This window comes from Pan troglodytes, chromosome 7 (genome assembly GCF_028858775.2).
Source record: "Pan troglodytes isolate AG18354 chromosome 7, NHGRI_mPanTro3-v2.0_pri, whole genome shotgun sequence".
Lineage (NCBI taxonomy): Eukaryota > Metazoa > Chordata > Mammalia > Primates > Hominidae > Pan > Pan troglodytes.
Window position 1 is genome coordinate 62515823 of NC_072405.2, and position 12398 is coordinate 62528220.

Here is a 12398-nt window from a genome sequence, read left to right on the forward strand (position 1 = left end):
GACTGATTGGGAAGACCCAGTGTGGCCAAGATGTTGGAACAGGACTCCTCTGAGACCTTGGGACAGCACCATGTCACAGTCCTTCCTACTTCTGGAAATTAATTAGGATATGGTTTGGTTTTTTGTTTTTTGTTTTTTGACAGAGTCTCACTGTTGCCGAGGCTGGAGTGCAGTGGCACGATCTCAGTTCACTGCAACCTCTGCCTCCAGGGTTCAAGTGATTCTCCTGCCTCAGCCTCCCAAGTAGCTGAGATTACAAGTGTGTGCCACCACACTCAGCTAATTTTTTTTGTAGTTTTGGTAGAGACAGGGTTTTACCATGTTGGCCGGGCTGGTCTCGAACTCCTGACCTCAAGTGATCTGCCTGCCTCGGCCTCCCAAGGAATATGTTTTTTTCATGAGGCAAGTTGCATCAACATCTCATAGGAAATAATAGTTACCTGGAGCATCTTTTGTTCAAAACATCTTGGTTTGGAGATTGTGCTGGCTTGTCCTGAGGCCTCAGTGCCCGAATTGAGTGAATGAAGTGAAACCATGGTTAGGCTATCTCCTCCACAGGTCAGGTGAAGACGTGATCCCTGGAGTCACTTGAGCCTAGAGTTTCTGCCTTCGAAGCTGTCTCCCTGTGGTACCCATAAAGCATGACTGTGGCTGACCGTGTGTCTCTGCCTCCACCTTTTGGCTAAGTGAGCCACACCAACTCAGTAACCCCAGCAGAGCACTGTGGGTGGTCTCTGGGTATGTTGGGAGCATCGTTTTCACAGTGTATGAAAGAAGAAAAAACAGTAAAGCCCTTTGATGGGTCTTTCTTGTGGTCCTGAAACTTACATGCAAGACTAATTAAGGCCAGGTGCAGTGGCTCACGCCTGTAATCCCAGCACTTTGAGAGGCCAAGGTGGGCAGATCATGAGGTCAGGAGTTTGAGACCAGCCTGGCCAACATGGTGAAACCCCATCTCTACTAAAAATACAAAAATTAGCTGGGCGTGGTGGTGGGCACCTGTAATCCCAGCTACTCAGGAGGCTGAGGCAGGAAAATCGTTTGAACCTGAGAGGCAGAGGTTGCAGTGAGCCAAGATCATGCCATTGCACTCCAGCCTGGGCAACAAGAGCAAAACTCCAAAACAACAACAACAACAACAACAACAACAACAAACAACCTGTGGCTGGCAAACTGGCTGAATAGGAACAGCTCCGGTCTGTAGCTCCCAATGAGATCAACGCAGAAGGTGGGTGACTTCTGCATTTCCAATGGAGGTATCTGGCTAATCTCATTGGGACGGGTTAGACAGTGGGTGCAGCCCATGGAGGGTGAGCAGAAGCAGCGTGGGGCGTCGCCTCACCCAGGAAGTGCAAGGTGTCAGGGAACTCCCTCCCCTAGCCAAGGGAAACCATGAGAAACTGTGCCATGAGGGACAGAGCACTCCGACCCAGACAGTACTCTTTTCCCACAGTCTTTGCAACCTACAGACCAGAAGATTTCCTCTGATGCCTACACCACTAGGGCCCTGGTGGTGACAAAATCTCTCAGCACTTGCTTGTCTGTAAAGGATTTCATTTCTTCTTTGCTTATGAAGCATAGTTTGGCTGGATATAAAATTCTGGGTTGAAAATTCTTTTCTTTAAGAATGTTGAATATCGGACCCCACTCTCTTCTGGCTTGTAGGGTTTCTGCAGAGAGATCTGCTGTTAGTCTGATGGGCTTCCCTTTGTGGGTAACCCGACCTTTCTCTCTGGCTGCCCTTAACACAAAACTGGGTGGCCATTTGGGCAGACACCAAGCTAGCTGCAGGAGTGTTCTTCATACCCCAGTTTCACCTGGAACGCCAGCGAGACAGAACCGTTCACACCCCTGAAAAGGGGGCTAAAGCCAGGGAGCCATGGTCTAGCTCAGTGGATCCCACCCCCATGGAACCCAGCAAGCTAAGATCCAATGGCTTGAAATCCTCGCTGCCAGCACAGAAGTCTGAAGTTGACCTGGGATGCTTGAGCTTGATAGGGGGAGGGGTGTCCACCATTAATGAGGCTTGAGTAGGCGGTTTTCTCCTCACACAGTGTAAACAAAGCCACCAGGAAGTTCGAACTAGGAGGAGCACACTGCAGCTTAGCAAAGTCGCTGTAGCCAGACTGTATCTCTAGATTCCTCCTCTCTGGATAGGGCATCTCTGAAAGAAAGGCAGCAGCCCCAGTCAGGGGCTTATAGATAAAACTCTCATCTCCCTGGGACAAAGCACCTGGGGGAAGAGGCAACTATGGGAGCAGCTCCAGCAGACATACTGCCTGGCGGCTCTGAAGAGAGCAGCAGATCTCCCAGCACAGTGCTTGAGCTCTGCTAAGGGACAGACTGCTTCCTCAGGTGGGTCCCTGACCCCTGTGCCTCCTGACTGGGAGACACCTCCCAGCAGGGGTCGACAGACACCTCATACAGGAGAGCTCCAACTGGCATCTGGTGGGTGCCCCTCTGGGACGAAGCTTCCAGAGGAATGAACAGGCAGCTGTTCTGCAGCCTTTGCTAGTGATACCCTGGCAAACAGAGTCTGGCATGGACCTCCAGCAAACTCCAGCAGACCTGCAGCAGAGGGGCCTGTTAGAAGGAAAGCTAACAAATGAAAGGAATAGCATCAACATCAACAAAAAGGACGTCCACACAGAAACCCCATCCAAAGATCACCAACATCAAAAACCAAAGGTAGATAAATCCATGAAGATGAGGAAAAACCAGTGCAAAAAGGCTGAAAATTCCAGAAACCAGAATGTCTCTTCTACTCCAAAGGATCACAACTCGTTGCCAGCAAGGGAACAAAACAGGACAGAGAATGAGTTTGACGCATTGACAGAAGGAGGCTTCAGAAGGTAGGTAATAAACTCCTCTGAGCTAAAGGAGCATGTTCTAACCCAATGAAAGGAAGCTAAGAACCTTGAAAAAAGATTAGAGGAATTGCTATCTAGAATAACCATGTTAGAGAAGAATATACATGACCTGATGTAGCTGAAAAACACAGCACAAGAACTTCCTGAAGCATACACAAGTATCATTAGCCGAATTGATCAAGTGGAAGAAAGGATATCAGAGATTGAAGATCAACTTAATGAAATAAAGTGTGAAGACAAGATTAGAGAAAAATGAATGAAAAGGAATGAACAAAGTCTCCAAGAAATATGGGACTATGAGAAAGACCAAATCTACATTTGATTGGTGTACCTGAAAGTGACAGGGAGAATGGAACCAAGTTGGAAAACACTCTTCAGGATATTATCTGGGAGAACTTCCCCAACCTAGCAAGAGAGGCCAACATTCAAACTCAGGAAATACAGAGAACACCACAAAGATATTCCTCATAGAGAGCAACCCAAGACTCATAATCATCAGATTCACCAAGGTTGAAATGAAGGAAAAAATGTTAAGGGCAGCCAGAGAGAAAGGTCGGGTTACCCACAAAGGGAAGCCCATCAGACTAACAGCAGATCTCTCTGCAGAAACCCTACAAGCCAGAAGAGAGTGGGGTCCAATATTCAACATTCTTAAAGAAAAGAATTTTCAACCCAGAATTTTATATCCAGCCAAACTATGCTTCATAAGCAAAGGAGAAATGAAATCCTGTACAGACAAGCAAATGCTGAGAGATTTTGTCACCACCAGGCCTGCCCTACAAGAGCTCCTGAAGGACATACTACACACAGAAAGGAAAAACCAGCATCAGCCACTACAAAAACATACCAAATTGTAAAGACCATCAACACTATGAAGAAACTGCATCAACTAATGGGCAAAATAACCAGCTAGCATCATAATGACAGGATCAAATTCACACATAACAATATTAAGCTTAAATGTAAACAGGCTAAATGCCCCAGTTAAAAGATGCAGACTGGCAACTTGGCTAAAGGTCAAGACCCAACAGTGTGCTGTATTTAGGAGACCCATCTCACGTGCAGAGACACACATAGACTCAAAATAAAGGCATGGAGGAATATTTACAAGCAAATGGAAAGCAAAAAGAAGCAAGGGTTGCAATCCTAGTCTCTGATAAAACAGACTTTAAACCAACAATGATCAAAAAAGACAAAGAAGGGCATCATTACATAATGGTAAAGGGATCAACACAACAAGAAGAGATAACTATCCTAAACATATATGCACCCAATAAAGGAGCATCCATATTCATAAAGCAAGTTCTTAGAGACCTACAAAGAGACGTAGACTCCCACACAATAATAGTTGGAGACTTTTACACCCCACTGTCAATATTAGACAGATTAACGAGACAGAAAATTAACAAGGATATTCAGGACTTGAACTCAGCTCTGGACCAAGCAGACCTAATACACATCTACAGAACTCTCAACCCCATACCAACAGAATATACAGTCTTCTCAGCACCACATCACATTTATTCTAAAATTGACCACATAATTGAAAGTAAAACACTCCTCGGCAAACGCAAAAGAACAGAAATCACAACAAACAGTCTCTCAGGCCACAGTGCAATCAAATTAGAACTCAGGAATAAGAAACTCACTCAAAACCGCAAAACTGCATGGAAACTGAACAACCTGCTCCTGAATGACTACTAAGTAAATAATGAAATTAAGGCAAAAATAAATAAGTTTTTTGAAACCAATGAGAACAAAGACACAACCTACCAGGGACACAGCTAAAGCAGCGTTTAGAGGGAAATTTATAGCACTAAATGCCCAAAGGAGAAAGCAGGAAAAATCTAGAACCGACACCCTAACATCACAATTAAAGAACTAGAGAAGTGAGAGCAAACGAATTCAAAAGCCAGCAGAAGACAACAGATAACTAAGATCAGAGCAGAACTGAAGGAGGACACCAAAAAATCCTTCAAAAAATCAATGAATCAAGGAGCTGGTCTTTGAAAAGATCAACAAAATAGCTAGACCACTAGCCAGACTAATAAAGAAGAAAAGACAGGAGAATCAAATAGACACAATAAAAAATTATAAAGCAGATATCACCACTGATCCCACAGAAATACAAACTACCATCAGAGAATATTATAAACACCTCTACACAAATAAACTAGAAAATCTAGAAGAAACAGATAAATTCCTGGACACATACACCCTCCCAAGACTAAATCAGGAAGAAGTCAAATCCCTGAATAGAACAATAACAAGTTCTGAAATTGAGGCAGTAATTAATAGCCTACCAACCAAAAAAAGGCCCAGGACCAGACAGATTCACAGCCTAATTCTACCAGAGCTACAAAGAGGAGCTGGCACCATTCCAAACAATAGAAACAATAGAAAAGGAGGGACTCCTCCCTAACTCATTTTGAGTCCAGCATTATCCTGATACCAAAACCTGGCAGAGACACAACAAAAAAAGAAAATTTCAGGCCAATATCCCTGATGAACATCAATGCAAACATCCTCAATAAAATACTGGCAAACCCAGCCGCCCCGTCCGGGAGGGAGGTGGGGGGATAAGCCCCCCGCCCGGCCAGCCGCCCTGTCCGGGAGGTGAGGGGCGCCTCTGCCCGGCCGCCCCTACCGGGAAGTGAGGAGCCCCTCTGCCCGGCCAGCCGCCCTGTCCGGGAGGGAGGTGGGGGGTCAGCCCCCCGCCCGGCCAGCCGCCCCGCCCGGGAGGGAGGTGGGGGGGGTCAGCCCCCCGCCCGGCCAGCTGCCCCGTCCGGGAGGTGAGGGGCGCTTCTGCCCGGCCGCCCCTACTGGGAAGTGAGGAGCTCCTCTGCCCGGCCACCACCCCATCTGGGAGGTGTACTCAACAGCTCATTGAGAACGGGCCATGAAGACAATGGCGGTTTTGTGGAATAGAAATGGGGGAAAGGTGGGGAAAAGATTGAGAAATCGGATGGTTGCTGTGTCTGTGTAGAAAGAGGTAGACATGGGAGACTTTTCATTTTGTTCTGTACTAAGAAAAATTCTTCTGCCTTGGGATCCTGTTGATCTGTGACCTTACCCCCAACCCTGTGCTCTCTGAAACATGTGCTGTATCCACTCAGGGTTGAATGGATTAAGGGCGGTGCAAGATGTGCTTTGTTAAAAAAAAAAAAAAAAAAAAAAAAAATACTGGCAAACCGAATCCAGCAGCACATCAAAAAGCTTATCCACCACCATCAAGTCGGCTTCATCCTTGGGATGCAAGGCTGGTTCAACATTTGCAAATCAATAAACATAATCCATCACATAAACAGAACCAATGACAAAAACCACATGATTATCTCAATAGATGCAGAAAAGGCCTTCAATAAAATTCAACACCCTTTCATGCTAAAAACTCTCAATAAACTAGGTATTGATGGAACGTATCTCAAAATAACAAGATCTATTTATGACACACCCACAACCAATATCATGTTGAATGGACAAAAGCTGGAAGCATTCCCTTTGAAAACTGGCACAAGACAAGAATGCCCTCTCTCACCACTCCTATTCAACATAGTATTGGAAGTTCTGGCCAGGGCAATCAGGCAAGAGAAAGAAATAAATGGTATTCAAATAGGAAGAGAGAGAGTCAAATTATCTCTGTTTGCAGATGACATGATTGTATATTTAGAAAACCTCAACATCTCAGCCCAAAATCTCCTTAAGCTGATAAGCAACTTCAGCAAAGTCTCAAGATACAAAATCAATGTGCAAAAATCACAAGCATTCCTATACACCAAGAACAGACAAAAAGAGAGCCAAATCATGAGTGAACTTCCATTCACAATTGCTTCAAAGAGAATAAAATACCTAGAAATACAACTTACAAGGGATGTGAAGGACCTCTTCAAGGAGAACTACAAACCACTGCTCAAGGAAATAAGGGAGGACACAAACAAATGGAAAAACATTCCATGCTCATGGATAGGAAGAATCAATATCCTGAAAATGGCCATACTGCCCAAAGTAATTGATAGATTCAATGCTGTCCCCATCAAGCTACCACTGACTTTCTTCACAGGAAAAAAACTACTTTAAATTTCATATGGAACTAAAAAAGAGTTTGTATAGCCAAGACAATCCCAAGCAAAAAGAACAAAGCTGGAGGCATCACGCTACCTGACTTTAAACTATACTACAATGTTGTAGTAACCAAAACAGCATGGTACTGGTACCAAAACAGATATATAGACCAATGGAACAGAACAGAGGCCTCAGAAATAACACCACACATCTACAACCATCTGATCTTTGACAAACTTGACAAAAACAAGCCATGGGGAAAGGATTCCCTATCTAATAAATGGTGTTGGGAAAACTGGCTAGCCATATGCAGAAAACTGAAATTGGGTTCTCACTCATAGGTGGGAATTGAACAATGAAAACACTTGGACACAGGGTGGGGAACATCACACACCAGGGCCTGTCATGGAGTGGGGGGAGAGGGGAGGGATAGCATTACGAGATATACCTAATGTAAATGATGAGTTAACGGGTGAAGCATACCAACATGGCACATGTATACATATGTAACAAACCTGCACGTTGTGCACATGTACCCTAGAACTTAAAGTATAATAATAATAAATAAATAAACATAAAAATAAAATAAAAAAAGAAAACTGAAATGGGACCCCTTCCTTACACCTTATACAAAAGTTAAATCAAGATGGATTAAAGACTTAGATGTAAGACCTAAAACCATAAAAACCCTAGAAGAAAACCCAGGCAATACCATTCAGGACATAGGCATGAGCAAAGACTTCATGACTAAAACACCAAAAGCAATGGCAATAAAAGCAAAAATTGACAAATGGGTTCTAATTAAACTAAAGAACTTCCGCACAGCAAAAGAAACTATCATCAGAGTGAACAGGCAACCTACAGAATGGGAGAAAATTTTTGCAATCTACTCATCTGACAAAGGGCTAATATCCAGAATCTACAAGGAAGTTAAACAAATTTACAAGAAAAAAACAAACAACCCCATCAAAAAGTGGGCAAAGGATATGAAGAGACACTTCTCAAAAGAAGACATTTATGCAGCCAACAGACACATGAAAAAAAGCTCATCATCACTGGTCGTTAGAGAAATGCAAATCAAAACCACAATGAGATACCATCTCATGCCATTTAGAATGGCAATGATTAAAAAGTTAGGTAACAACAGATGCTGGAGAGGATGTGGAGAAATAGGAATGCTTTTACACTGTTAGTGGGAGTGTAAATTAGTTCAATCATTGTGGGAGACAGTGTGATGATTCCTCAAGGATCTAGAACCAGAAATACCATTTGGCCCAGCAATCCCATTACTGGGTATATACCCAAAGGATTAGAAATCATTCTACTATAAAGACACATGTACGCATATGTTTATTGCGGCACTGTTCACAGTAGCAAAGACTTGGAACCAACCCAAATGCCCATCAATGATAGACTGGATAAAGAAAATGTGGCACATATACACCATGGAATTCTATGCAGCCATGAAACAGGATGAGTTCACGTCCTTTGCAGGGACATGGATGAAGCTGGAAACCGTCATTCTCAGCAAACTAACACAAGAACAGAAAACCAAAAACTGAATGTTCTCGTTCATAAGTGGGAATTAAACAATGAAAACACATGGACACAGGGAGAGGAACATCACACACTGGGGCCTGTCAGTGGATGGGGGACTAAGGGAGGGATAGCATTAGGAGAAATACTTAATGTAGATGACAGATTGATGGGTGCAGCAAACCACTATGGCACGTGTATACCTATGTACCTATGTAACAAACCTGCAGGTTTTGCACATGTGTCCCAGAACTTAAAGTATAATTTAAAAAATAAAAATAAAATAATTAGAACAAAGTCCAGCAGTATAGAGAATTAGGTAATAATCAATAGGAACAGACAAATCTAATGTTGAAATAGAATAATAGATCCAGAAATTAATTCTAAAGTCTTATTTATGGTTCTTTAATATGTCCTTGATATTAGCTTGCAATTAGCTCCATCAAGTGATAGTATCCAACGTAAAATGGGCTTAGCAATTTCTTGCTTCTCATGCTGCTTTTATATCTCTCTTCTTTCACATTCTTGGAGTCCCCAACAACAGGGCAGAGGCTGAAGGGCACAGATCTTTTGTGTCGTATGGCTTGGCCTCCATCGAAGTAGGTGAGGGTGACCGTCCCTGGTACGGAAAGACAGGTCTGGGCAGGCCACAGTCTGGCTCTCCTGCCTGGCTTCCTGGGAATAATTGAGCAATTACTCTGTACCAGGCGGGGTTCTGAATGCTTCCACGTCCCAATTTCAATCACTTCTGCAAGGTGACGCAGCTAGGAAAGATGTGACTCCGGCCACTCTGGCATCCAGGACTTACCTCCTCTTCTGACCTCTCGTCAGCCTGCTGTATTAGCCGGGCCGCCCTTCCCGTGTTGACCTCCTCCCATATCTGAGCGTTGGCCTCACAGGCAGCGTCATGAAGCTGCCACCATCCCTGTCCCCCTTTCGTTCAGGCCACAGGGATGCCTGGAGCTGGGAACGGCCCTGCGTAGCACTGACTGCAGAGTCTTCAGTGCGTGTGTGTCTCTGTCTCCTTTACTGAACTGTGAGCGCCTAAGGAGGGGCCTTCCATCTGCTAATTTATCCCTGGAATGTATCTCAATGCTTGGCAGAGGATAAGCGTTACACGTTGGATACATTAATTGATCCTAAGATTCTAAGCACTAAATTTTACGAGAAGTAGCAAAAATGACCTGAATGTAGTCGCACTGTATCTTTTCAATGATCCAAACGGCTGACTCCCTGGGCTTACGCCTTCATAACGCTGGAACCCCCTCCCGCCCGCTTTGTTCCTCTCCCTCTTGCAGCAGATGGGATCAGAGCGGATGGAGATGCGGAAGCGGCAGATGCCCGCCGCACAGGACACACCAGGCGCCGCCCCAGGCCAGCCCGGAGCGGGGAGTCGCGGGTCCAACGCATGCTGCTTCTGCTGGTGCTGCTGTTGTAGCTGCTCGTGGTAAGGTTTGGGGCTTTTTAATTAATGTGCTCCTGACTGGGAAGTGTAATGTGCTCCTAACTGGGACGTGGCACCCCTGAATAGTGGTGGTAGCTTACGGTTAATTCAATAAGTGTTTTTTAAGCAACTACTATATGCCTGACACACAGGGACACCCAAGAAATAACAACAGGCTGTATCTGTCTAGCTCTCAAGGGGTTTATGCTCAGATCCCTCAAATCAGGCCAACGTGTGTTAAACAACTAAAGAACAACCTCAGGCGGTTCACGATTGACTATCAACATTTGGGCAGAAATGGTTAGAAAGAATTGGACTCGAGGCACTCCTGTGGTAATGAAGGCTTAGGATCTAAGATAGGTCTTAAAGGTTAGGGCGATGAAGTAGAGGGAGCCTGGATTTTACCTTCTGCTGCTTCCATTTCATAAATTTTGTTTTGTAATAAAGAGAAATGTCAAAATATGTGTTTTAAAGAGAGAGAAATATTAAAATATATGCTAACTTACCGGGTAGAGGAAGACACACAGACAGTCATTGCTTTAAAAAGGAAAGAAACGACTTGAATGTAAAACATCTGTGACCCTTTGAGTAGCTGTTAAAGGTCTGGAGAAAAGGAGATAATTTACACCTAAAAATCATGGGAACTTTAGGTTACATCTTTGGAATCTTGGATATGAAAAGTGCTTAGTGCCAGCCAAGTTTGTGAACCACTTCCAGCAATGAAATCATCCTAAATTTTTGTAGGCTTGGCAGTAAGTTAGACCAGGACCTCACTGTCTGCTGGAAGAGAAGAAAAACTGATAATGGACTGATCACGAACCGTGATATGGAACTAACAGAACTGATCCCTGGGGAGGAGAGTGGAGTTGAAAATGAAATGCCCGGGGAAGTTTGGTGGCTCCTGCCCAACTCAGGCTAATATGCATTTCCAAGAAGTTCCAATCTGGTGGAAGGGACACAGCAATAGAACATCCACCAAGGGGATCCTGATACCGATGGTCTCTTCATTCCCACAGCAAGAGGAAACGTGGCCATGGGGCTGACAAGAGCTAGGCAGTGTCAAGGTGAGACTTCAGCCCCTGGTAGGAATCTGGACAGCTCTGCAGGAAGCCAGAGGAGAGGCGCTGGTGGTGGGCAGAGGAAACACGTGGGTGTCCAGGGCCTGCCCTAAAGGAGGAAGACACCAGTGATGGCCAGACTGCATTTAGGGGCCTATATTCTCACTCTGCCAGTAGGTCTCAGTGGGGAAATGAGACCATCCTCCTAGAGATGTGCAGGATGTCCGGGTGCAGGTGAGACTCCAGCTGACGTTCAAACCTTCCCCTCCCTCCTTTCTCTGCTGCCTCACGCAGGGTGTGGGAGGCAGCTGACATGCTGACCAGAACAACATATTGTCCCGGGATAGTGTAAGGCTAGAGGGCGGGGCAGGTCCCAGAGCAGGCTCCTCCTACAGGTAACAAGTAGGACGAATAAAATAAGTATCTGTACCTAAGGCACTATCATCACCATCATAGCCAACACTTCTGTAGCACTTAGGTGTGTGTTGAAGAGACAATAGAGCAATGTCTTCAAAGTGCTGGAGAAAAGTAACTGAAAACTCAGTCAAACCATAATTCAAGAGTGTGGGTAAAATAAGACATTCTCAGACATACGAAGGCCAACCGAGTTTACTGCCTGCAAACCTAAAAGAACCGAAGAAAGGGCCTACTTCAGAGGAAAAAAAGGGAACCCAGAGGAAAGACTCAGGAAACAAGTAACAATCATAGATACAATGGGGTCAAATATTGATATAAAATGTGGCAATGAATTTTGTGTTAAAAAGTGTGAAACCAAAGCTGTAAACAATCTCATGTCAATGACATACAATCAAATAATTCAGACTTTCTTAGAAAAAATTATTAAAAGAAAATTTTCTTTCAAAAGTAATGTTATTCATAATTAGTCCAAAAATACACCCTATAGTTTTAACATCAGTGAAAGACAATAAATCTAGAAAACCTTACCAACACGTGATAAAAGTGACATCAGCAAAGGAGAAAATGAACTATTCAGTAAATAGCAGGATACTTGGTATTTGGGTACCAACTCATCCCCACTGATAGGACTTTCTCAGTTTTAGCACTGAAAGGTCCCATAGCCCAGAAAACCTGAAAACCCTAGGCAAACCAGGAAAATTGGTCATCCTGCTTGGTATCCAAATATATAAAAATGTATTTATATTCCTACATAGCACCATATACAAAAATCAATTCCCACCTTAAAAAAAAAGATCAGCTGGGTGCGGTGGCTCACGCCTGTGGGAGGCTGACGTGGGAGGATCACAAGGCGGGCCGATCAAGAGAGGGAGACAATCCTGGCCAACATGGTGAAACCCCGTCTCTACTAAAAATACAAAAATTAGCCAGGCACAATGGCAGGCACCTGTAATCCCAGCTACTCAGGAAGCTGAGGCAGGAGAATTACTTGAACCCAGGGGGCGGAGGTTG

At 44.4% G+C, this 12398-nt stretch overlaps 1 protein-coding gene across 5 annotated transcripts in view; it reads left to right on the forward strand.

The window, feature by feature from the left end:
- The window catches only part of RGS20 (regulator of G protein signaling 20), a 108651-nt gene that overhangs the window by 78335 nt on the left and 17918 nt on the right, over nucleotides 1–12398 (forward strand). For all 5 annotated transcript variants that reach the window (XM_009455389.5, XM_009455393.5, XM_009455395.4 and 2 more), the window contains one exon: nucleotides 9767–9915. In XM_009455389.5, the coding sequence (XP_009453664.2) occupies nucleotides 9767–9915 (149 nt within the window). The remainder of the gene's footprint in view (nucleotides 1–9766; nucleotides 9916–12398) is intronic.